Source organism: Solenopsis invicta, chromosome 3 (genome assembly GCF_016802725.1).
Source record: "Solenopsis invicta isolate M01_SB chromosome 3, UNIL_Sinv_3.0, whole genome shotgun sequence".
Lineage (NCBI taxonomy): Eukaryota > Metazoa > Arthropoda > Insecta > Hymenoptera > Formicidae > Solenopsis > Solenopsis invicta.
The window spans coordinates 373,100-400,117 of NC_052666.1; the positions used below are offsets into that span (position 1 = coordinate 373,100).

At 36.9% G+C, this 27,018-nt stretch overlaps 2 protein-coding genes across 3 annotated transcripts in view; one reads left to right on the forward strand and one right to left on the reverse strand.

Annotated features, from left to right (window-relative positions):
• Nucleotides 1-1,297: 1,297 nt before the first annotated feature.
• Nucleotides 1,298-4,727, forward strand: LOC105193004 (probable enoyl-CoA hydratase, mitochondrial). The gene is made up of 7 exons (XM_011157319.3): nt 1,298-1,511; nt 2,948-3,154; nt 3,271-3,395; nt 3,481-3,685; nt 4,019-4,138; nt 4,224-4,291; nt 4,376-4,727. The coding sequence occupies exons 1-7, from the start codon at nt 1,412-1,414 to the stop codon at nt 4,439-4,441; spliced, it is 891 nt and encodes a 296-aa protein (XP_011155621.1). The 5' UTR covers nt 1,298-1,411; the 3' UTR covers nt 4,442-4,727.
• Nucleotides 4,728-4,753: 26 nt separating this feature from the next.
• LOC105193005 overlaps nt 4,754-27,018 on the reverse strand; it is a 64,946-nt gene continuing 42,681 nt past the window's right edge. Inside the window, exons 1-3 of one of the 2 annotated variants that reach the window (XM_011157321.3) lie at nt 14,995-15,211; nt 6,852-7,400; nt 4,754-6,375 (exon numbers count right to left, since the gene is read on the reverse strand). In XM_011157321.3, the coding sequence (XP_011155623.1) occupies nt 6,185-6,375; nt 6,852-7,314 (654 nt within the window). In that variant the 5' untranslated portion in view covers nt 7,315-7,400; nt 14,995-15,211 and the 3' untranslated portion in view covers nt 4,754-6,184. Of the gene's footprint in view, nt 6,376-6,851; nt 7,401-14,994; nt 15,212-27,018 lie in introns of those variants that run through there. The other variant, XM_011157320.3, reaches the window with a different exon arrangement.

Below are 27,018 nucleotides of genomic sequence, written 5' to 3' on the forward strand. Positions count from 1 at the left end.
GCGCCGTCATCAAGAATCGGTAAAGTAGAAAGTGAATAGAATGGGGTAAGTACCAGTTTACTTCCTGCTACCTCTTTGCTCTGCATGGTCCCCGCGTATCAGGAGCGTTTTCTCGAACCAGAAATCTCGCATTTCGTTGTGGAACGACTGCAAACTGAACTCTCTTTTAACCTATTTTATTATACGGAATTAATCTTTTGGCTATTTTTATGATGTTTCCAGCACTTGAACGAATGCGGAATGTTTCTCGCTATTATTTAATAATAATTTAATATTAAATAATTTAATATACATCCTTCCCTTACAAAAAATACATCCAACTTGTGTAGGAAATGACTCTCAAATAACCTCCAACTTAAGACTCAATGGAGTGTCATTTCGGACACTAGTGAGTGCTTGGGTGTATTTTTCGTAAAAGTTATTAAAAATATACATATTACACGCAAAAATATGGCGAGGTGCTATAAACTATAAACCTTTCCATCTAATCTTTTAATTTTTGATACAAGACCGTAAGAATCCTAAAAAATAAGTGCAAACTGGGCAAATAAAACAAACCGATCTACTTATTATTTAATCTAAAAATAAAATTCAATTTTTATTAATTCTATGTATCCAAATAAATCACGTAAGAATACGTGTATGTTTCTTAAATGTTGGGAATTCTGAGACGGTATTATAATACAGAAACAAAAAATATGGAAAGAATTGTTACAATAAAATATCACGAAAACTAAAAACTATAAGCTTGTATTTTGTCTCTTTATTAAAAAATTAATAGCAAAGGATTAACAACGTTGTAAATACGGATTTACATTTTATAATAACAGCAGTTGCAACTGGTTGCATAATTTAATACTTATAATATTTAATTTTTTTATCTATGAAAATAAATTTGCAAGATTTTTATACGTAATAAAATTCAACGTTTTGTTTTTGAATATTTTTTAAATAATTCTTATAAATTTTTTCCGGACAAACAATATTTCGACATTTATTGATAATCTTTCTAAAATATAAAAATCTAAAATATAATTAAGTTTCTATTGAACATTTTGCACGACAATGACAGATTGAAGAGATACGTTCTATTTTATTATACGTAATAATGTTTCTCTGTTTTACTTCTTAGAAAAGTTACAATATTTATTTTTACAATATTCGGAGATATCATATTGCATCAGAAATTTTTCTCATGTAACAAAAAGAAACGATTGAAATCTAGTGTCAAGTGAAAAGGTACCCTCCGTACCTCTATTTCTTGATATGTCTAGCTCTAGTTAGAAGCAAGAAATGATATTTTAGTTATGGAAGTTGGTAGGATTGCCTGATATCATCGACCACGTCGTCCACGTCCACGAGACGATGCCGTAATTATTCGCATTTATTCACAGGCGTCTAAGTGTTCAACATGTCGGTCAGCCGTGTATCACAGATTTTATTCTCGAGCGTGTCGCACGCGGCCCGAAAACCGCAGCAATTCGTCGCGCCCATCATCAGATATTATTCCTGTAAGTATTTGAATAAATCTCAATGCAGATCTCTTCTTCGTAAATTATCACCAGCCAGTCAACCGGCTGCAACGTCTTTTTTCACATGGTGCACCCGGTATAACCGCTCCATGATACGTCGCCGGAATACTTGTTTACTTGCGATAGCCTACACATAAGGAATAATTTATTCACATACTGCATATTTATCTCAAATTACATATACCAAGATAGACTCCTTGTGATTAATTTTTGTAACATCATGTATGTGTATATTTCTGAATCCATTTCTGAATCAATATTATTGCACAACTTAAAAAAAAAAAACAATTTAATTAAAGAAGCAAGAAAGTCAATTATTTATTACATTTACCATATGTAAGCGGTAGTGGTAGTGGTAGTGATAACAATGATTTATGTTGACAACGTCAACACGATACAAAATGCCTATTGCTTTATGTTAAAATGTCACAAGTCATCCTGATTTAATTTTAAAATCAAAACACTTGTGATCTAGTATTGATTTTAAAATTAGAATGGTATGTCATGTGATGAAATCCAAGACGATCCATGCCTGCAACTAATGTTCAAAGAGCCAATTGAGATTAAATATATCAAGCAGCATATGTACGGTTCTATTGCTTTCAATCTCAAAAGAAACAAGAGACAATTTAATGTTAAAAAAAGATAATGATTAATACAGAAATAAATTTCATTGAACACTTTTCTAAGAATCTTGAAATTTAATTAAAAATTACTTAAGAAATTGAAAGAACATTAATATCTGTTTTTCTTTAGACACCTTATATGTAGTACAACCTTGTTATTCGTAGCTCAATGTGCTTATATATTCTTGTGGTTATCTTCATGATGACGATCGTTCATGTCGATTATGTAATATAGAAAGCAGAATGATATTGTAACAATAAAAATTACATTTTTTAAATGTCTGGTAAACAATTATTTTCCAAAACACTTACATAGTGTTAAAATACATAGCATTAAAATTAATTCTATCAATGTATATGTATACAATGTGCTACAAACAATATGCATACCAGAAACAGTATTCAATTTTTTCCATTCCAGAATGTATTATTTGAATATATAATTAAGTATCAATAAAAAACAATTTTAAATTATGTGTCAATCATTTACAAGAAAGATGCAAAAATTACATGGAAAACCTATTATAATTTCAATAATACCAGTTAATTTTATGCTATAAACTTTTTATAGTAAAAATTTTGTTATGTATTGTACTGATTGATGCGACTTTATCATAATCAGAAATATCGTCACTTGTACTAGAGCTTAAAGGTATCACGTAATCTTGATAATCTTATTTGCTTTTTGTGCTATTATATCGAGAATTGGTCGAGAACGAATCAGTATTTATTTTTTAATTAAAAATGTTTTTTTTTAAATAAAAAAATCTGTTTTAATCTGATTTACAGGCCAAACTGGCAATTATGAGTTTATTAAAATCGAGACTGCAGGAGAAAAGAAAAATGTGGGCTTGGTCACTTTAAACAGACCAAAGGTTTTAAATGCTCTGTGCAACAAACTAATGAGCGAAATAAATCACGCTTTGGATCATTTCAACTCGGATTCATCCATCGCTGTCATTGTCCTAACTGGAAGTGAAAAGGCATTTGCTGCTGGTAAGACTGTTTATGAATTTCACATATATCTTATAGCAATATATTTATCAGGAAATTAAACGAATATTTATCTATTTTATCATTTCTATTAATTTAAAGAAAAATTATTTTTATAGGTGCCGACATCAAGGAAATGAAGGATAACTCATACGCATCAAATTTGAAACATAATTTTATAGCGGCCTGGAACGGAGTTGCTCAAGCCAGAAAGCCTATAATTGCTGCTGTAAATGGTTACGCTGTACGTAACTGGAGTTTATTTTCGGGAGACCATTGTTAAAAAAAAGATGTAATGAATCGTTCGATAACACACTTCCGTTTCATAGTTGGGTGGAGGCTGTGAGCTGGCGATGATGTGCGACATTATTTACGCCGGTGACAAAGCCAAATTTGGCCAACCAGAAATCGCTATCGGCACAATTCCCGGAGCAGGCGGCACCCAGAGACTACCCAGAGCCATTGGCAAAAGTAAAGCTATGGAAATGGCGCTCACCGGTAATATGATTTCCGCGGAAGAAGCTGAAAAAAGCGGTAAGTTGTAAGTTTGCATATTAACAAAAACATAACACACACTTGATACTTGGACTTAACTACATTAATTTCAGAGTTAACATTGAGTTACTTTATTGCAGTTGGAACGAATTTAAATTGTTTCACGAATTTAAATATAAATTGTTTTGGAATTATTTATACAGATTTTATTTTTCATTTTATACTAATTGTTTTATTTTTGTATTTATCATGATCTTTTATTAATTTTTAAATCTTAATTACAAACGTATTTCACTAGTGTAATTAAAGGTTATTTATATTTTTCATAAAATTAAAACGTATTAAGTGTTGCTTTCTATCTTATCTATCTAGGTTTGGTCAGCAAAGTCTTTCCAGCTGACCAACTTGTCGGGGAAGCTATTAAATTAGCCGAGAAAATCGGAACTCATTCCCCGTTGGTTGTCGCGATAGCCAAGGAAGCTGTTAATGCCGGTAAAAAATATTTAAGGAATTAAATAATTTGATGTAATATTCAGATTGGCGCATGACATATCTAATTACGACTTATTAATTTTAGCATATGAAACCACATTACAACAGGGGCTTCAGTTCGAAAAGAGAATGTTCCACAGCACTTTCTCCCTGGTGAGAAATTTGTTTGTTATCAGTAACCTAAATAATTGATAAAACGGATTTATTAATAAGTTAAAATTTGTTTTCTTTTTTCAGGCGGATAGAAAGGAAGGAATGTCGGCCTTCCTAGAGAAACGCTCGCCGAAATATATAAACGAGTAAATTTCAGTTATCTCTATCTATAAGAGAAGAACCCAAAATGTTGATGAGTATTTTAAAAAATATTTTTATACCGCATTTTTGTAATGAAAACTCTTATCTGATGTCTTGCCTTCGCTTTTAACTGGCCAATAGATCTATCAACCTATTGTTTAAAACTCTCTCTAAAAAAAAAAGAAAATGTTTACATAATATGTTCGTCAGTTAAGGGGTCAGACATTAAGTATTGTTATATTTTTGTTACAACATATATATATGCTGCAATAAACTTTTGCAAGAAACAATGCAACGAATGATGCAAGTATATACGCAACGTCCAAATGAGATTTTTATTCGAGTATATTACTGTTCTTACATAAGATGGATCTCGAGTATGATACATTTAAAGCTAATATATAGCGTTGCAGTTAATATTAAGAGAAATAATAATAATAATAATTATTATTATTACTATAGTAGAAAGTGGAGATTAGATGAGAATACGTGAACCGTTATCGACGTCGCGAATGACGATACCTATAATACTAGCGAGATACTTCGAATAACGGTAGGAACAACAGGATTTCGGTAAACATCAACATAGCTTAAGTTAAAGTGTATAGTGAAAAAATGCAATGCGTCACACTTGAACGACTAATTCAGTAAGTTCCTTACGTATGTATGTACGTGTGTTCTCAAGTGAGAAGCCTTAAAAAATTTCTGCGAACGCGTAATAAAAATAGTTAAAAAATATTTTACTTTCGAGTTCGTTTTACAACAAAGCGATATCAAATTTTGCCAGTAAGAAAATCAACCGGGTCTTACGGGTATACGTCTTGACTAGCTAATACTAACCGATGCGCATACCACATACGCATCTCTCTTATACTTATTACGCTGATCACCCACAACTGCCTTTGCCACATTCTTACACATTAAAAGAAATTACACTAACTATTCTTAAATATTATGCACAAAATCGTGTTACGTTGCTTCCGTTTTCTTACTCTTTACATTTTCTTTAAGTACGCGTCAGAAGATGGGAATTACATTACGGGCACATCGATCATTACATTTCGGATCAGGAAGTTTTAAGAAGCTCCTTCAATATTTAAAAAAAAAAAAAAATGTACAGTGAAATTATTCAGACTATCATTAAATAGATCTGTTTGTCATAACTGCACTTTCTCCCACATTTCTCCCTCTTTTTTAAAGCTTGAATATTTATATCGTTTTAAATATGGAAAATGCAGTTAAAACTGAATTTATGAATTATTATCATTCCAATAACCTTGCTCGTTTAAATATTTAGTTATAAGAAATCGAAAGCTTCGAACGCAAAGTAATATTAATTTTTGTCTTTCTTCAAAATGGAAAGTACGTATGTCCTATTTGCATTTTACAAATTAAATTCTTATCTGAATTTTCCCTTTGATTTAAGAGAGATATATTACCTGTCTTTCAGGGTTCACAATACAAATATGTCCGGCGATATGTCGTGATAGCAAATGATAAAACTGCTGGTCCGAAATTTGTACGTTTAATCTCTTGGTCCTCGTCCTGCGCGCGGATCGAATTTCGGGAACCTCTTAAAATTCGATGGATGGATTGTCATCGGGGGAGAGGGAGAGGTGAAGATGAATTGGTTTTTATGTATATCACAGTTGCAAGCTCTGCCTCGTTAATAACGCTGGTAAAAATTATCGAGATGACGGAGAATATCAAGTAACGGTACCCTCTCTTCACGCTGGGGTTCCTGTCGCGAATTTATCGTTTATTGCGATTCTTCATAGTGAAGCGTCTCCAGAAGTTGCCACTCTTTTTGGTGGGCGTCGCGGTGGGCGTCTCGTACGCATAACTAGATTCATCATCCGTATCCTGAGCGCTGGACGCCTCTCTGGTCGGCGACCCACCGTGTCCCGAATCCCTATCGCCATCCGTTCCATTTTTCTCTAGACCTGCAAAATTCATATTAAAATCTCAAGATTCATACCAACATGTTTGTATTAAAATCCAAAGTGGAATAAATCGTTTTTTTTTTCTCATCGGAACTTGGGATACGGAATTAATCTTGTTTTGCAAATACATAAATTATCCTTTGATGTCCAATTCGATTTTGTAATAGTCAGTTCTCGGAAATATAGGGAATATAAATTTTTCTTGTGTACGTGTGTGTGTGTGTGTGTGTGTGTGTGTGTGAAGAAATATAATTTATTCTTGAAGAAGATATGCAAATTTTGGTGACACATAAATATAAATGACGTTTAAATGTAAATTTAAATGTTAAATTATAACCAATTATTTTTGTAACTTATTACAGATGTATAGAGATTTTGGAACAACTGATAAAGGAACTTTTGCTTATCATTAAAAATATCGTGGAGAATAAAAAGGCGTTAAAGAGCAAAATAGATAAAAAGAGACGATATCTCACCACCACCGCGTAGCATGTCGAGAAACGTGCTTTCGGCATTGCCACGCGTGCGTCCCTGCTTCTGGGACGGCGTGCCAAAGCTCAGGCTCTGGATATTGATCTCTGCCTTGAGCTGTTCCGGCGGTATATCATCCACGCGAAACTCGTTCGGGTCCTCGACGAAGGCCTGCTGCAGGTCGCGCATAATCTTCTTGCGTATGGTCTTCTTCATGGAGAGATGCCGTTCCAGGTGCTTCACGTCGCTCTCTGTCAACGTCTTGCTGTTGTCGCGGCGACGCGACTTCTTCTTCTTGCTGTTCTTCGGGCTCTCCTCTTCGCCCGACGTGGAGCCCACCGACACGGCGCTATCGTGCCCGGGTGCCTTCTCCTCGGCTTGGCCGCGAGCGTTCTCCCATTTGCTGCCGAAACCGAAAATGTCCCGCAGATGAGGGATGTTTCGGTCCACGGTCTGTTGTCTCGCCATGGCGCTTGCAATCTACCGTATCAATCTACCGGTAAGGGGGTGGCGAATACCTCACTCTCGAGAGCTGCCCTTTCTCGCGATTTCTCCTGAAAGGGGAAAAAAAGCCGAAGGCCACAATTAGCAAATTACTACGAAATTCAGCGAAAGCGATTGAGTAAATTGGAAGATGTATTGCGGAAAGAATACTTCGCAACGTCGTTGTGATAGTGCGTCTACGAAGAAATATCGCCTCTCGAAATAATAAAGTTCACGCGATCAAGAGTTTCGCTCGGCCGATCCCAGCGATCGATATCGCGGGGATCGCGGGATCGCGCGCGCCCACGTTTTCCTTCTTCGCCGTGCCTACCACCGCACGAGGGGGGCTCTTTCGGTTTTATTTATAACAGCTCGAGTATAGTGCCGGCCCACGGGAATTCGATCGAGATGATTGTATCCTTGGCGCTGCCACTACATCCCGAGTGCCGTGAATCTTTCGCGTTATCGACGAGATTTCTTCCTCTTGGCTTCACGTTTCTCCATGCTTCAAAAATATATATATATATTTTTTTTTGTTTATTTATAACAAAATTTCTATCGTGTTCTTTGATTGTCAAAAGATTTAAGATCTTTTCCTTCCTCGTTGTTTTTTCTAACAAAAATCCCGAGATATTCAAATTCCAATCTGTATAATAATGTAAATATATCTGCATATCTTGGTGATGAAAGAGCCAATGTCCAAAGTTGCTAAATTCGAGTTATATATATTAATGAACCCTAAACGAGAGCCATTGTTATTGTAAAAAGGGCCAATGTCTTTCTATGAATACATTTTGAAAAATAATAACAGTATAAGGGTCAATTTCATTTTAACCTTTGTGCAAAACCAACAAAATGAAATAGAACTTAATATTATTGAAACATCAGTAAAAATTACGTTAATAATTAAAATCTAAAGAACACAAATTACGTACAAATTTACTTGCTGTTTTAGAAATATAAAAAATGAATTTTAAATTTCAGATAATTTGAAAATTCGGACACTTTGTAGCACCAAGGTACAGATATAAATAAAGTCTTTTTAAATTTCTTTACACAACTTTCGATATATTCGAATAGAATTAATTAGGCAATGGAAATTAGCTATTTCGAAAAAGACCATGTTTAACGCTTGTGTCGCTCGCTTATCTCGCAATAAAATCTCCAAAATTGGCATGGTTAAATTAAAAGGTGAATTAACGAATTCACGAGCGTGGGTGAGCAAAAGCTCGATCGCTTTTGCCACATGGAGCGTATTCTGATCGACGCGTTGATTTAAAGTCGCCGCTGTTTGCACAAATACCGACGCACGTATGCAGCTTGCATACTTTAAATATTATTTCGCAATATGCACGTACACGAGGTGGCTGGTGACAGTGGCGATTTATCTTCGACCGCTCGTGGCACCCATTGGTCGACCGCGTTCTCCAGTTTTCCGTCGCGACGGCGTGTGCTGCGTTTTCCGGTTCGACGGGAAACTCGTTTACGGGAGAGGAGGAAAAAAAGCCATCCGGATACCTACGTACGGCGACCGGGATCGTGCATTGTGAATCAGTCAGCCGCGACCCGCGACCCACGGCCCGTTAACGAGGGCCTATTTTTGAGCGATCGAAAACCTTCCACACGGAGAAAGAGTAACGTTAAATCAACAATTCATTGTTTCATTGTATGAGCAAGAATATAAAATCTTGAAAGAATTTATAATTTCAAACACAGACATAATTGCTTACACGAAGAAAATTTTTCTCTTCGTGTAAGCAAATTTTGTCTGTTTAAGATTAGAAATTCTTCCAAGAAGATTTTATAGTCTTGCTTATGAAACAATGAATTATTAACTCGATACTAAATTTTTTTCTACGTAGCTCTATGCGGAGCACCCGAGATGAAACGTCGAGTAGCGCGGAGGGACATTTAATTTGATCTACAAAAATGTTTATAAATGTTTATATTACGGCCCATCTCTATTATTCAGGGGATATCCCAGGAATGTTCTTAGAACGTCTCATGAACGTCCCTGGGAGATCCGTGCTGTCGGGGATGTAAATGGTAAGGTGACAAGAAATTGTCGAAATCTCGAATTATCAAGAAACATAATTTTCCCTGGCTGTTAAGCGTCCATTCACGCTCAGATATTGAATTTCCCAACATCGACTCGAGCCGCTGCTAAATGAGATAAAAAGCTTCGATGAAACCCAATGCACTTGATTGCAGATAAATTTGATTCGCCATCGCGCTGTGAATCATTCATGACATAAGTGGTGCCTCTCCCTCGATGTCGGAGCACCATAAGCCAGACCAATGTCACTGCCATGATTTTTCACGTTGCGCGTGAGTCATTTAGTCGTTCGCGGTCCTCGCTCTGCATCTTGGGGAAATTACGCGCCGTGCATTCCTCGCAGCATTTTCCCCCGAGTATATTTGTGCGACGTATTTCGCTTAATTGCGTTTTATCATCTACTTCGTCCGAGAACGTGCATACAAAGTTCTTTTTATTCTAACGTTCTCGCGTTAGAGAAATATGACGTGAATTTTAATTTAGTTTTAAAGTTATATCATTTAATTATTAAATATGTATCGAATTAAGGGAATTTAAATTGAATATATTCAACGACGAAAATTTATGAGGCACTGCACTTGAGCTTCTCGATCCACAAAGGGACGTTGAAAAGTCAATTGATTTAAATTGATTTTTGAAAGAATAAGAAAAAGTAACGAGATGCGGGTGCGTGTGTGCCCTTCATATTCATAGCGTATTCTCCGCCACTGTAATCGCCATACGCGACCACAATCGAGATGGTTGGGCAACGAGAAGACGAGGAAACGGTCCTCTCTCTCTCTCTTTCTCTTTCGTTTCACCTGGGTAGCAGCCGCAGTCGCCGCCGCCGCTGCTGCTTGGCAACCAGAACCGACTCGCCGACTCGCTGCGCCGCAACGAAACGATACAGCGAGATACCGGTCGCCACGCCGTGAACCAGAGACCTTTCACGTTCCCTTCGCGCTGGTTCTGTTATCTAACGATGTATATGAGCGTTCGCGATCGGTCAGCCGCTACAACGGACCCAGCGCCTAATAAACACAATCCAAGGATTCGAGCGCAACTCCTTCAGCTTTTGTAGCTACGGAAACGCTGCGCGTTGCCCTGATCCATGATTTTCATGTGAACCTTGCATATAAGCCGAAAAAGTGTAGCGACGACAAAAGTTAATAGATACAAGTCTCGGTCGACGAATGATTAGAAATTGTTATTTTTAGGCGTCATCTTCATTCTTTCATCTAAAATAATTGGAATCGAGTATCGTATAAAATTGTAGAGTTCATGGCAACCTTATTAGTTTATAATACTCATTTTTTGGAAATGAGTTTTCCACTTAACCATTTCATTTGATACTCGGAGTTTCTCTCGTTTTCTTTCGGCAAAGATACACTGTTGCAAAATTTGTATATTTTTGTAAAAAAAAAAATCTGCTGGTTAAAGTTTACGTGTTAAGTAATGAGCATATTCATGTGTAAATTTAGCACGTATCTACTACGTTAATTGAACTTAATAGACGAAAAAAAGTAGAATTGTGAAAATGACATATTTTTTAAATCATTTTTATAATTCTACATTTCGTATCTGTTGAAATTTACAGAAAAAGAGTGTTGATGTTACGCTACAACAAAAGAGGAGATAACTGTGCACTGAGAGAACAAATTGTAATGGCGGCAACTATAAGGGGACAACCATACCAATTTAGTTAATAGAATTATAATTTATAGTTAAGCGAACTCTATATTATAGTTACTGCAACTAAGTTAGTGATTAAGAAAACTAATAAAAAATAGTTAATCATTAACTTATAAATTATAATTCTATTAAATAAATTGATATGATTGTCCCCTTATAGTTGCCGCCACTACTATTTTTTCTCTCTGTGTGTATTTTTTACTATTCTTCCGTTAATTTTATCCTAAAAATTATGTTAATCGTTCAAATTACATTTCTTTCCCGTTGAAATATTAACGCAGTGCTAATGTTATCACTCGACACATCCAGATCGTGTTAAATTTTAACATAAAATTTGGGACACGTGATTTATGTTGAATTCAACAGAATTTTCCCAACTGCGTACCGAAGGAAACGCAATATGAGGAAAGTGCGGCGAGTGTTTCGGAGATTATTCTGGGAGACGACGCGCCGAGAGAGATTTCGGTACAACAACCTCCCGCACGCCCACGGGGCTAGGCATGGTGTCCATAACGCAGCGACGGCTACGATGTACCGTAAGGCTGCCGCCGGTGGCCGCCGGTGCCTTCACGCATGGTAGACCGAAGAGCGGGCAGGACGGACGTGGTGAACGGGCGCGCGCCGCCTATCGATTCGCGTACGTTCTCTACGAGCGAATCGAACGCGACGCGTCGCGACGCGCCGCGCCGCGCCGCGCCGCGCCGCATCGCGTGCATCAATATTTTCCGCATCGCGCATCCTACGAGCACATTGACCTGAAAACGTGGCGACCGTTCGTAACGTCGAGACTCGAAGTCTCGAGGAACTCGACGAGCTGCACAGAAAAAAAAATAGTATCAAATTAACAATTAACAATTAACGAAGAAAAGAATTTTTTTATGTAAGCAAAATTATGTCTGTTTGAGATTATAAATTCTTCCGAGAAGATTTTATGTTCTTGCTTATATATGAAACAATGAATTGTTGATTTAATAGTAATTTTTTTCTGTGTACTAATCTCGGATCCCGCGCCGCGTTGCAAAAGGCACGCAATTTATTCTTAATTCGAGTTAATTTAAATTTAATTTCACAAGAGAAAGAGTTCATTGGAAAATTTTTAGACGTGCCAAATTAATAACACAGAGCGCCCACTTTTATTTCAGATCGAAATTTTAATATTGCAATATTTCACTCTTTAATATCTCGTTTCATCTCCATTCAACTTAAACCAATTGTTAAATTATAATTTCGAAAATAAAATGTAACTTAACTGTACAGCGTTAATACTTCAACGGTACACGGCAAGAATAATTTTGCTAAATAGAGATCTGAAAATAATTATGTTAAACTACTTGAGAAAATTGTACCGAATGTTTAACTTCCTTGCTAGAATGTCAAAATTGTTTACAGCAACTTGGGCATTCCACATAATTATGGCCCCAATATAAAATTATCTTCTGATCCGCAGACTTACCGCGTCTGTGGCTAAATTTTTTTTTAGACGCATTCAAAATTGTTCTTCCCACGTATTTTTCTCACCTTGCTTCAGTCAGCTTGTCGCTCAACGAGATCCGAATAACACTGACATAACTTTTTCCGGCGATACTCTCCGATAGTTCGCACGAATGAATACATTGCAAATACGTGTATTCGAGCGAGGTCGAATAATATCTCCGCGTTATCGCGTGCACACGAGAGAGCTCGAGGTTAAACCTTTCACGAAGGCATAATATCTTGGAATGGTTTTTACAGACGTAACTCGGTCCGTCGAGCTTCAGACCATTTTTTACCTTTTTTTTTTTGTTACGCAGTCGTGTCTTACATTAAATCAACATTATTAGCTTCCATTATATCGCGCAGAGAAAGGTGCATTATAACTTTACAACGAGAGCCCTAAGAGGATCGTTCAACGATTACCTGCCAACTCGACAATGTCACTGAACGAAGCACATTATTCGCCATCAGCCTCAATTTGTTGGGACGGTGAATCAATCGAGATCGGTTTATTGGCGAGATCGATTTTCAAGAAAAGCACCGGTGCTTCGCGATTTTTAGAACGGTCAATTAAATCGCCTGACGACAACGGAGGACGATTGCCGCCAGCGCGACCGGTCTTACCACTCCATCCACTATTACTGGAGACTACGAATTTTCGTGTCTCGCACTGCCACGTGATCGTGCGACAGCATCGTTATGAATTCGTAACGACGTGCGGTTGTCCGGCGCGAGAAATTAACGACCGGAGAATACGGGATAACTGTTATTCTTCGCCATCGGCGGCGATCCTCGATCTATAATTTGTGGATACCTTAGTCGCCCGAGTAATGCCTGATTTCATCCTCCTCTCTTCGAAACTTCACTGATATCGCTCTTGTGAATTTTTCAAAGAAATATCTAAACGTTTATTTAATATTGGAATTTAATATTGGAATTTTGATCGTAATATTAAAATTACGAGTTCACAGAACCATCCTGATTCTTTCGTTTACAATTTGTCAAATTTTTATGTTGTTTATTTTGTAAAAGTTATTTAAATTATTGCAACATATGGACGGGGGTTGGGTAGTAACTAGATGAAGAGTTAAAAGTTAACTAAAAAAGTTAGAAGTTAATGACTTCTAATTTAACTTAGTTAATTTTTCATGATTTAATGTTTAATTTTAGTCATTTTTCAAACACATTAACTTTAATTCATTAACTCTTTTTCCAAGTTAAAAATTTATCAAAGTATAAGAAAAAAAAATTGTAAGAAAAAAATACATTTCCATATAAGAAATAAGATTTCTTTGTTATATTATACAAACTTAATTTACAAATAAAATATTAAGTTTGTTTATTGATCCATGTTATAATTGTTTTGAGTAATTTAACTTTGAAAAATTACGATTTTGTAATTTAATATGAATAATGTTTTTCAAAATTAATTTCTAATTTAACTCAAGTTAATTTATTTTTGACATAACTTTTAACGTAAGTAAATTAATTTGATAAACCAATTAACTTTAACTTAATTTAGCTAAAAAAAATGTATCAACTTACCCAGCCCTGCATATAAAATGTCCAAGTTATTCTTACAAGAGTATAAGATTTATACGCGTGTAGAGAAACCTTGTCGAGTTTTTTCAAAAAATTGTCAGAATTTGTTACCATCGTGACATCAAAGATACTACGATGATGCGTGTTCAACTATTAACCGTTGTAATATTGCTGCAGTGTTATTATTACATCTTGCAGTAATTAATAATGACAGAGCGCTACGTACATACGTGTAATACGAGTATAAGACATCCAACATGAAAGATGTATGAAGTACCAGGTAGTATACGTTCAGGCGATCGATCGTTTCGTATTAGAACGAGTAAAACGTCCGCGTTCTAAGTTTAAGGAAAATAAAGTAATTTCTCACAAAACCTTGCCTTTTGAACACTTACGACTTCTTGAAACAAAACGGATAAATCATTCTTGGCGAAACGTGTATTTTTCTTCGTAATAAAAATTTAATCAAACAATTCGTTTTATAATTTTTTTTGTTTAGAATACCGTTGGAACCAGATTATATGTTAAAATTCTATTTTTATTTTAAAATTTTGTCATTTTTCCGATTTCATTAAATCTAGTTTACACGGAAAAAAAAATTAATATCAACAATTCATTGTTTCATATATAAGCAAGAATGTAAAATCTTGGAAAAATTTATAATCTTAAACAAACATAATAAAAAATTTTCTGCATGTAAGTAAATTACGTCTTAAGATTATAAATTTTTCCAAGAAAATTCTACATTCTTGCTTACATATAAAACACCAAATTGTTGATTTGATACTAAATTTTTTTCTATGCAAATGACGTAGTTTTAATTTAATTGGAAATGAGCCGCGGCCTTCCAAGAGAATTATCTGAATTTTTAGTGGCGTCCATCGAACAAAATAATCTCCGATATCGCAACTTTAAAGTCGCACCTTTCAATCGAATCGTCCAATCCAGTCGCGGAGAGCGTTCTGATCCAAGGATATCACAAGCACGTCACACATCACACCGGTCCGCACATTTTCCCGCAAAAAAGCTGCATCGTCGACAACGTCGTTCGAGGCTCGATCAATACGATCGCAGATCGGAACCCAAACGCGAAACGTTTGCTGCGGAAATCGTGGCGAGACTGAACGCGTCGCGTCGCCGCGCCGAGCCGTGAGTCGCGTCGACCCGCGACTTTCACTTCGATCATCGAGAGAGGCCCCTTCCCGGCACGTTTATTCGCGATGCACCCACGCTCTCGTGTCTCTTGCAGTCTCTCGATCGCGACATGCTCGCGCGAAGAACGAGGCACGATCGCGACGCCTCGAGTTTGCACTGAAACTTTGAGGTTGCTCCGATTTCCTACACTTGCTTTGCAATAATAAATAATGAACATGTAGACAGAAAAAAAATAGTATCAAAGTAACAATTCATTGTTTCATATATAAGCAAGAATATCAAATTTTCCTGGTAGAATTTCTAATCTTAAACAGACATAATTTGCTTACACGAAGAAAAGAATTTTCTTATGTCTGTTTAAGATTAGAAATTCTTCCAAGAAGATTTTATATTCTTCTTGCTTATATATGAAACAATGAATTGTTGATTTAATAATAATTTCTTTCTGTGTAAATATGAAACTGGTAATATTTGTTAATAATATATTTAATAGTGTAAATTAATCGACGAGACTATTGTCAGATTAAATAGTATTCGCGAATAATGATTTTTGAAAGAATTATACCTGCAGTTTCGTATACGATTGATTAATTAACGTTAATGCCGTTATAAACATCTAGTTTTAACGATCGAAATTTGTGCTAAAGATATTGTGACCTGTATCACAAATGTCACTTTCAAAAATGATTATTTGCGAAGATTGAATTCTTTTTATTCATTCCGATAACAATCTTGTCGATTAATTGATGCTATTAAATATATTATTAATAAATATTAGCAGTTTCACATTTTCGTGTCATTTCTTTGTCGAGAAGGGGGGCCGCGATGCCGGAAAGGATCGAAAACAAGGAAAATCTTGACCCAGTGAGTCAGGACGTTGTAAAAGATGGTATCGCCGGAGCTGCTTCTCGTAACTCACATTGTACGAATGCAAATTTTCCTTTCTATGTTAATCAGGTTAACAAGCTTTCATCTTGACGCGTTCGATATGCCACGATTAGCCGCGGGGGCGAAACGTAACACGAGGGACGAAGGTAGGAAAACGCGCGTCTCTGCGCCGGACGCGGGACACGCGGATCGCACGCAACCGGCTGATCTTTATCGGACGGTTGCAGTTTCCACGATCGGGATGCATCGGGACTGCGCGGTAACTAAAGGAAACTAAAGAATGGAGGGGCTCTTCTCGTGTGAGAAAGGTCGCGCATCACTGGGTTACCGAGTCGAAAAAGAAAAACCAAGTGCTCGATTGTTGCCGGTGGATCTTTCTTGCGGCTGTACTTTTCTCACACCGAGTTAAAAGTCTGCGATACGAATTGGATGAATGAAAAACGGTAGGGCGCGAGAAAGTGGCGGGCGAATGCAAAGGCATTTAATACTGAAAATTACAAGACAGAAAAACACAGAAAACAAATTTTATGTCAAATCAACAGTTCATCGTTTCATATATAAGCAAGAATATTAAATCTTGGAAAAATTCATAATCTTAATAATTTGCTTACGTGGAGAGACAAATTTTCTTCATGCAAGCAAATTATATCTGTTCAAGATTGTAAATTCTTCCAAGAAGATTTTATATTCTTGCTCATATATGAAACAACGAATTGTTGATTTAATACTGATAATTTTTTTTGTGTACATGTACGAAATTTGTCTACTAATCTCGAAAAAAAGAGAGACACGTCAAGTGTCTCTCCAGCTCGCCGCTGCACTAAATCCGTCGGTAAATAAATCATTCGATTAAGCCTGAAACGTGAAAGCCCGAAGTGATTCGCCGTGCGAAAGAAGATTCGACGTTTTATCTCCGTTCTACGGAGCGCGTTCCCGTGTAAAGGAAAAAGTCAGACACGTTTCGTTGTCTCGGCCGCGCGGATGGATCGCGTGCATGGATCTTTATCTTCGGCGTTTCCACGTTTCTCTCTCACCCGCGCACATGGTTCTCGCTGGTTTTTTTTTTTTTTTTCGATACAGCCAGACGGTCGCTCCAAAGTTCTTGGATTTCCAGGTAGATTCGCTTCCGCGGTGAATGGCTAAGGCGTGCGCGCCGCGTTTCGGAATAAACGAAAGCAGCGAACCGATTTCTTACGTAAAATAGTTTCTTTCTTTCGGCAGCCTTTGTTATTTTCCGCGCGCGCGCGCTCGTTCTAAGGATGACACGTCTGAGATTTTTTTTTCTTTTTTTTTGGTCGATTTCGAAGCTAATGATCCGTTCTGTAGATGGTAAGGTTTCGTAAGAAGACGCAATTTGCGGCGGGAAAAAATATCGCGGCTAATAATCCTCTTCCTGTAATATATAGGGCTCGCTTGCCGCACGTCGCAAATTGCGACGATCTCTAATTTGAAAATGATTTTACCTTTTGGCAAAGATTTAGTGAAACTCAATTTTTATGTATTGTAGCTTCGTAGTTTCGTAATTTTCACACAGAAAAAAATTATTGTTAAATCGACAATTCATTGTTTCATATATGAGCAAGAATATAGAATCTTCTTGGAAGAATTTATAATCTTAAACAGACATAATTTGTTTACGCGAAGAGAAAAATTTTCTGCATGTAAGCAAATTATGTCTGTTTAAGATTAGAAATTCTACCAGGAAAATTTTATATTCTTGCTTATATATGAAACAATGAATTGTTAATTTGATACTACTTTGTTTCTATGCAGTATTGAATACCTTGGCAAGTGAGTCTCCATAAATATATTAATAAGTAAATCTCCATAAATTACAATCGAAAATAATTGCAACAATTAATAATTTATAATTCATAAACAACGATAATTGCTCGGTTGGCCGACGTTAATAGCGTTTTCTCATTGCATTTTCGCCCCGGCAAGTCATTAGGAATTCTCAATGCGTTTTATTGTGCCGCGATTTCTTTCCCACCGTCTCGAATGTCTATTTCAATATTGCTAACAAAACGGACTGTCGCTCGTTAATTACGCGGCGAAAAGTCATCACCGAACCTCCATACTTATTTTCGAATCAATAGCACAGAGACGATCTATTAAACTAGTTGAATTTTTTTTATATTTATTAACGGTGCGATGCTTGAAATTGTCAAGGGCCTAACACGATTTGAATTACTTTACAAAAGTATTAATAATTTAAAAATAACTATTGAGAACAATTTCGAGAGAACTCGTTCTCTCGAAATTGGTGGAACGATCAATGGAAAAATCGGAAGGGTTGATTCCGCGATTTGTAAGAGACCCATATTCAGTATGAAACAATATCTGAAACGGACGAGCGGCCGCGAGGTCATTTGCCAATTCCGAGGGAGCTGCAACGTCGCTTCTTCTCGGGTTTTGCGTGCCACGTATTTATTACGATGCCGTTATTAACGTTATCAGTTACCCCATACACTCGCCGTTGCAGACACATAACCGAACCGCGGTTGATTACGGCGTTCGTAGCAGCTGTTCGCGTCTATCGGTCTGCTGTAGTCCGTTCTCCGACTTCTCTACGTTGTACAGTTACCTCGGGTGAAAGGGGAGAGCCCTTCGCGCGTTTCATAGCGAAAAGAACAAGAAGAAGAAGAAGAAGAAAGAGATATTCGATGGATGAAGGAGGGAGATTGTATAAAGACCGGTGCACTGTAAATTAGTTTAAGAAACCTTCATTAAGAGGAAATCGATTCTACTTATCTTGTATCTTATTTATTCTGCCAAATAACTTTGAGCGACCGATTAACGCTACACAGTTGAAAAAATTGTGTTAAACATTTAACGTAAATCACGTGTCCACTCAAAATTTTGTGTTAATTTAATATAAACTGAATGTGTCGAGCGATGACATTAATACTGAACTTGAGTGGTATAAAATGTAGAAAGTGATTTAAAAAATATGTTAAATTATTTTTATCATTTTTACATTTTGTATCTATTAAAATTTACAGAAAAAGAGTGTTGATGTTACACTGTAACAAGAGTGGGGATAACTATGCCGTATTTTTTTACTATTCTTCTGTTAATTTTATTATAAAAAGCGTTAATATTTCAACAAAAAAGAAACGTAATCTAGATCGTAATTTGAAGTTACTTGTGCGTACAATTGACATAATTTTTATAATAAAATTAACGGAAGAACAGTAAAAAAAATACGGCATAGTTATCCACGCTCCTGTTACAGTGTAACATCAACACTCTTTTTCTGTAAATTTCAACAGATACAAAATGTGAAAATGACAAAAATAGTTTAACACATTTTTTAAATCACTTTCTACATTTTATGTCTCTCAAGTTCAGTTAACGCAGCAGACACGTGTTAAATTTACACATGAATATATTCCTTATAACTTAACACAGAAACTTTAACCAGCAAATTTTCCAACAGTGTACGTAAAGTAAAAAAATCCAGCAACTCCGAATCGCAAAGTTCAGCGACGCGAGGCTTAATTAAAATGCTCTCTGCATTTGCAAGACTGAGTTGTAACAATTAGGCTAATTAAAGGCTAATGCAACTTATAGAATCAGCGCGCAATATTTCTTTAGCAGAGTGTCTCGGACGATGACACGTATCGATCGCCGCTACTTATCTATTAAAATTGGAAAAAACAGATGAGAAAAGGCGCGCGCGCGTGTGTATTTGTGTATGTGTGCGAATCCGTTCTCCTAAGGTTACGACCTAACTCGACGATCGCGGCGAAGGTTCTTCGGCCGGCCCGAGGAGGAAACCGGTATTAGAGTCAATGAGAACTGGCTCTTTGCCCGCAGAATATGATGTCACTTTCGTCGAGCGTGCTTGTACTATCTCAGTGTTGACAAGAAAAACAAAAAGAGAGAACGAGCAACAATGCGCAAGAGGAATAACAAACGCGAGAACTGTGTCGTTACAAGGCAACTTGCTCCGATTTTTCTCGCATTTTTTTCCTTGACACTTTTTCATTTAATTTAAATTGACATCTTATAAGATAAAAAAAAAAAAAAAAAATAAAAGCGGTCTTTGAAACAGATGGTAAATTGTGTTCTTTTGCTAAGATTTTTTTAACCGCAGAAGACAAAGGTTAAGAATGAAGAAGTGCACATTAAAATTTTATATACAAGTGTATTTATATGTATATGAGAATCGATTTCTTACGCAATACGTTTTTAAACGAAGATAACGTTGACATTTGTATTCGGAAAATTAATCGCCCGGAAGAGAATTAAATACCACGTTACATACCACATTTCCTCACGGCGCGGACGCTACGGTTGCACGAATGTACTTTGATGGATGCGCTGGTTACTTGATATCGCGCTGTTCACACAAACTGAGCAAAATTAAATTAATGGGAAATTAAATTTCCGCTTCGTACATCTGATCAATTAGAAAGCATTACGTAAACTCAAATTCCGACTTTTTTATAACTTTTTACAAATGTTTATAATATATCAACTTGTATAAAAAAAAAACGCTGAGATAATCCTTAGGTAACAAAGTTCATAATAAAATTGGAAAATTATATAAATGTATACATATTGAAAATCTTTGCATAACGCAATCATATAACAATCGAAATTGGTTACAACTCGAAAATAATTACAAAGCATAACAATAAGACAGGAAATCTATGCGCAAAGTTGATAGTAAAAATTTCGTTTCGTTGCGCACAATTATCCTCGGTAAATGGCAAAAAAATCGTGATACTCGCGTACAACAATCGTCAGCGAAAGGTTGAGGCTCATTATCCAAGTTAGTAGAGTATCGCGCGCGCGCGTTGGAGAAGGAAATTCGGGGATAGTCCCGGATTCCAGCCTTCCGACTGTCTGCCGAACAAAGGGAAATAAGTTAACTGAACGCGCGACCGAGAGACAATGCGCCGTTTGCTCCTCGGAGGCGGCTGGCTGTGTGTGTGCGTGCGCGTGCGCGCGCGTGTGCGTGCGTGTGTGTGCGTGCGTGTGTGTGTGTGCGCGCGCATGCTACACCGAGCAGAAACTCCGATCTACGTTACATAAGAGAAAAGTGTAAGCGGCCCTACCGCGCGCGTTCCTCTTCTCGCCTCGCGAGGCTGAATCACCCGCGCGTCAAGCCAGACGGATTTATAATTACAGACGCGATCGAGTATTTTCCTAAAAAGAGCCCCGAGTATTTTCTTTTTTTTTCCGTTCCAAACACGCGATACGATAAACTTTAGCTTACGAAAGTAAGCGGGAAGCGGGGACCTGTGCGACGAACGCGCGCTGTATCGCGCTCGCCTTTCGTTCCTGTGAAGAAAAAAGTCAAGTAGAAAATTAAGCGTCGGATTAACCGACGCGCGCTACTTTTTGCGTTTACCAGGAAGGACGTTAATAATTTCCGGCCAGCTGTTATTATCTCTTCTTCCCGGTTATCTATCTACGAATCGCGCGCGTCGCGACGCCTGAAGCCTGAAACTTCCTCCGCGATCCCGACATTTAAGCGCCGCGATTCGGTTTGCTCGTTAACCTCGCGAGACCGCTGTTCATGTAACGAGACCATTCTGTATATATACTCCGCGGAACAAAAGGAAGAGCTGGCGGGCGATCGCTCTCACCCGCGATTCAATCCTCGCCTTTTCCCTCTCGCGTGCGCAAGAGTCGATTACCCTCTTCTCTCATCAAAATACCTCTCGATTCATTTCGTTTCATTCCATTTTATTTCATTTATTCGCGATCGAACGCAATTGAAAATAAACATTCGTGACGATCTGCGCACGAATGCACGCCGTAGCGTTAATTCGTAATGTAACATGGCGAAAAAAAAAGAAAAAAAAGAAAGGCCAACACAAAAAGCGAAATTGTGAGCCGCTTGCAGCGACGATAGGACGAAAATAAAAGCCGCTTTTTGTCGTTACCGTTTCCATGGCGCGCTTTTACGTAATCCCGCTTCACGCTCATTAGATTTCACGCTTATCAGTCGATTGCAGCTGCAACGTAAAGAACGACAAGAGATTCGAGCGCCTTTAATCGCGCACGATTTTCTAATTTATTTACGCCTTTATAATCCCGCGGGATCCGGATACGTATATATACACGACAGCTTTCTCGAATCAACTTGACTCGATCAGCTGCAAAATGACGAAAAAGGGTCAATTAAACGGCGAAATGTCATCGACATAATTAGAAGCTAATTTTAATCACTTTTTTTTGTCAGCATTTTAATCGTTAAAATAATTGACCTTTTTTTGCATAAATATGCTACAATTCAGTACATTGCGTACAAATCTTTCCAACACACGCGCGTTTGTATTATACCATCGCTCGGGTTTTTTCTTTCCCTGTTAATGGCGTCCATTTAATCTTAATGTCTGCCGCAGGTGTGAACTTGGCCTCGCAGGTGTTTTCGCTACACCTTTTTCCAACGTGCAATCCCATTCTCGCATTGCGCGACGATTGCACCCGCGAGACAAACGAACAACCTGCCGCGATCCTCACGGGAAGGTGATCCCTCTATTGCGGCAACTTTCCATCCTTTCTTTTCTGAATCCTCGCGAATTAATAGGCCGCCGCGGCGCCGCGCCGCACGGCCTCGATTTACGATACAACAATGGCGCGGCGCGCAATGAAAATGCATTTATAATTTCCCCCCCGCGGGAAAAGCCGCGCGATAAACCGGATGACAAATGACGTTTCTCTAAGTGCCCGTCCGCCATTTCTCAACCTCGTATTAATTCAGCTGCGGGCTTCCGGTAAGAATATCGGCGCGAACGAGCCGTAATAAATTATCTTCCGTCCCGCAGAACGGATATTTAGAAAATAAATGACGTCCATCGGCCTGCTGATAAATGTTTCGTGCATCGCTCCGAGTCCTGCATCAATCTTCATTAACGGGGCGTATCAATTTTTGGAAAATGGAACTGAAAGCGCGTGTTTAGTGATCGATATCGAGAAAAACTTATTAAAATTAACTTTGCGCAGAATAATAACATTCCAATGTTATTACAATGAATTTTAAAAGTTTTTAAGAAGGAAATGCAAGATTGTGTTTAAATCGTTAATTTAAAAATTTATAACAATGATATAAAATTCTGAAAAAAAAAAAAAATATATGAAAGGCGAAATGGTGTACTTTGTCATGACGTAAGAAAATTAAAAATATTCCTCATAAATTCTTACAAGCCTTTATGTAAAAAATGGTGCAATTTCGACAACCTTACCCCAATAATAAAAAATCTTATTATTAATATGCTAATGTGCACATGCACGAATCGTATATTAAAAGAAAAAAGGTTGGAGCGTTGCCAGGAGGTACGACGCTCGAAAGAACTCCCATTTCGCGATTATATCATACATCCTTTGTGTTTTGTCTCGTGCCGTCATAAACGTACTATAATTTCTCAGTCCAGAGCTCGACTTACGCGCCGATTTCGTCTTTTCTAATTGAAGATGTTGAAAGAAGCGACTTCCTTTTGACTTTACCACCCGGTGATCGCACGTGTCATCATGTGAATTAAGATTTCGCGAATTACGTGCTACGTGGCTCGTTAAATCATCAGCTTGGTCGATCCAAGGCTGCAAGTCGCCGAGGACGAGTCTCATCGAGGTCTCGGCGAGTCATCCCGCTCGATCCTTGATTCGCTACATCGTATTTTTTTCCTTCTTATCCTTCCGCGACCGAGCAGAGATCTTTTCATTCCTCTCTGAGCTAGTCCTTGAATCGCGCGAGTGAATTATTAGATTGTTGTTCCATAAATGGATTTGGAAAGTCACAGTTTCGCAGGGGGTCTTTATAAAGCGAGTGTCTTTGACATGTTGAAATGACACGAGTCTCTTTTTTTTTAAATATCATTTCCTTAAAGATTTTGTTCAATGCCACGGTTGTAATCAATTTCGCGAAGGAAAGTAGCGGAGAAATTCGAATAACATTATTTTATCATTGTAGTATAATATTGTAAGAATAATATTATAACTTTTTATTTTTATAATATTAACTGTAATATTATAAAAATAATATTGTAATTTTTCATTCTTATAATATTAAATATAATATTATAAGAATAAATGCTATTGCGTTGACAATGTAAATCCAACCATGTAAACAGCTAATAATAATAATAACATAAATTTGTACATAAAGAGTTTCATATTAATGTAAAAAAGTAAATAAATATCAGTGCAAAGAAAATTTTCTTTCCTCTCCAATACAATTCCTTCATGCCTTCAAGATTTATCTACTCTTCTGCCACTCGTAAACTCGGAAGAATACAACTGCGTTTCACATATTTCAGTGGAAATGCGTTTGATTCTCTCCAAAAGCGTCCGAGAAGCGCTAATACCGACATTTCACGCGCGAATCGATAAAAAGTTCTACGCTCTCTTCCTCGTCGAGTTCTGCTTCGAGTAACATCTGCATTTCGCGAATACCGTAGTAGTTCTTTATGCCAGTCAGCAACCGGGATCGCCATTACGCATTCGACGATCAATCGCGCGAATTTGGACGCTTTTATAAATTTTATTGCAGCCGGCATAGGTATTTGTTATTAACACGTGGCCGAGCAGCGACGAGTACAACTTTTAATGATCGTCCTTTATTATTCGCGTCCCTTCTCTCGTTCCCCTTCGTAGGGGCTCGCCATCGCCAAAGTGATACGAATTTAATTGCGTCTAATGAAAATTTAATGCCGGCGGAAATTCCTACCGCACATTTCTCCGTGCCTAACGGACTTGGGATTCGTCCGTGATGAACTGAAGGAAAATCGTGTAATTCATGAAAAATGCGAGGCACGCGCTGCTCTTGACTGAATGTACTGTTCTACACTGAGAAAGAAAAGTTGTTAACTAACATTTGCAACGTGATAAAATTTTTTTAGTTCAACCAGTGATGTGTTTAATTCAAATACATAAAATACTTGAACTTTGATTTGAGCATTTATATATTTAATTTAAATACATAAATACTTTAATTCAAGAAATTTAATGTGACAATTAAGTTGAAAATTTTCCGTTTCAATTGTAAAATACGTTTGAAATATAAATATCTGTCTTCGCTAAACGATATATCTGCGCGAAAATGTTTGAGCGATTCCTTCAGTTTATCACGTTCGTGCAATTTGGAACGATTTCATATTTGCCAACTGTATTTAATATATACACAGAAAACAATTATTATTAAATCAACAATTCATTTTTCATACATAAGCAAGAATATAAAATCTTCTTGGAAGAATTTATAATCTTAATTAGAAATAATTTTGCTTACATAAAGAAAATTCTTTTCTTCGTGTAAGCAAATTATCTCTGTTTAAGATTAGAAATTCTACCAGGAAAATTTTATATTCTTGCTTATATATGAAACAATGAATTGTTAATTTGACACTATTTTTTTTCTGTGTAGTGTATCCCGTTTTACTATCGCATATTAAAAACGCGTTTAATGAAAAATACAATCAAGATGTAAAGTGAATAAACTGGGGACAATCGCTAATAATTTATGACAATAATGAATACCGAGAAAATAAGCAGACGTTCGATTTTAACGGAGCCGTAATGACATAATAAAATGACTTCCACCTTGCAGAGATGTCGTTAATCTCGTTGAATGTTAATCGCGACCAAGTGGAGGCATCCTCGCGATGGTTCAACGTACTCGAGGCGAGATTAATTGAAAGTAAAGACAAACACTTTGGTCACTTTGCAACGATATTGTTCGCCGCTAGAAAAGCCGAACTGGAAACGAGAGGGGCGACGCTTTTGCTTTTGTGAAGGAAATCGTTTGCGGTTGGACAAATCGGATCTTGAAGAGAGTCCATTTTAAAGAGCAGACGAGGCTTTAAACAAGACTCAAAGAGTGTAACACGCAACACTGGGAGAAAGACTGAAGAGAAGAGAAGAGAGAGATAAGTCATCGCGCGTCTCTATGTGGTACCGTTCGGCCGTCGACCACCGACCACGAGACACGACCAGCTATCGGTTCATAGAATTCATCCTAACGATCACCAACATCTCATATCTTGCTTTTGATCACCTACGAAATCTCGATAATCCGCAAACACGCTTTAGATTTTTTTTCTGTTTCCGCGAGAAAAAATCAAAGTTGCAATTTTCAGATGCTTTAATTAATTCTGAATCTATCGATTCAGAGATAATTAGAGAACGATTGTAGCCACCAGAGCTGTAGAATTTGCTAAACGCAAGTTGTAATTTTACGATACGTCCAAAGAGGACAGGGATCTTGGGTGAATTTGCTCTCCGTCACGCCACAAGTCACCCGTTTCCCACGTTAACGAACGACTGTCGTCGCGAGGTTCTGGTCGGCTGGGTCGGTGAATTATAATGAATCTATCGAGCCACACCGCGGTGTGTAATTTCACCTCGATTTAAACAAACGATGCTTTAGCGAGCGCAATAACGTGATCGTCTGATTAAGTTAAAGTTACAAAAGAAGTTTCATACCATTATGTATAAATTACTCAAACAAATATAAATCGCACACTTTTATCAATTATAAAAGATTTCTCGTAAATATCATTTAATTTCTTGAATTTACATTCATCTTGAGTAATAATAAAATTTGCTTTTCAATATTATTAATTTCTTGAATTTATATTCATTTTGAGTAATAATAAAAATTGCTTTTCAATATTGTTGTTAATTTCTTGAACTTGTATTCATTTTAAATAATGATAAAATTTTATTTTCAATATTATTAATTTCTTGAATTTATATTCGAGAAATGTTGCTAATTTCTTGAATTTATATTCGAGAAATGTTGCTAATTTCTTGAATTTATATTCATTTTGAGTAATAATAAAATTCGTTTTTCAATATTGTTATTAATTTCTTGAACTTGTATTCATTTTAAGTAATAATGAAATTTGCTTTTCAATATTATTAATTTCTTGAATTTATATTCGAGA

What these genes read in the sequence shown, in the direction of transcription:
- LOC105193004 (XM_011157319.3), top strand. Translation starts at nt 1,412, where the DNA reads ATGTCGGTCAGCCGTGTATCACAGATTTTATTCTCGAGCGTGTCGCAC. An exon ending in CTGCTGTAAATGGTTACGCT is followed by an intron (nt 3,396 to 3,480) that starts GTACGTAACTGG and finishes TCCGTTTCATAG; the next exon opens with TTGGGTGGAGGCTGTGAGCT. An exon ending in CAAGGAAGCTGTTAATGCCG is followed by an intron (nt 4,139 to 4,223) that starts GTAAAAAATATT and finishes TATTAATTTTAG; the next exon opens with CATATGAAACCACATTACAA.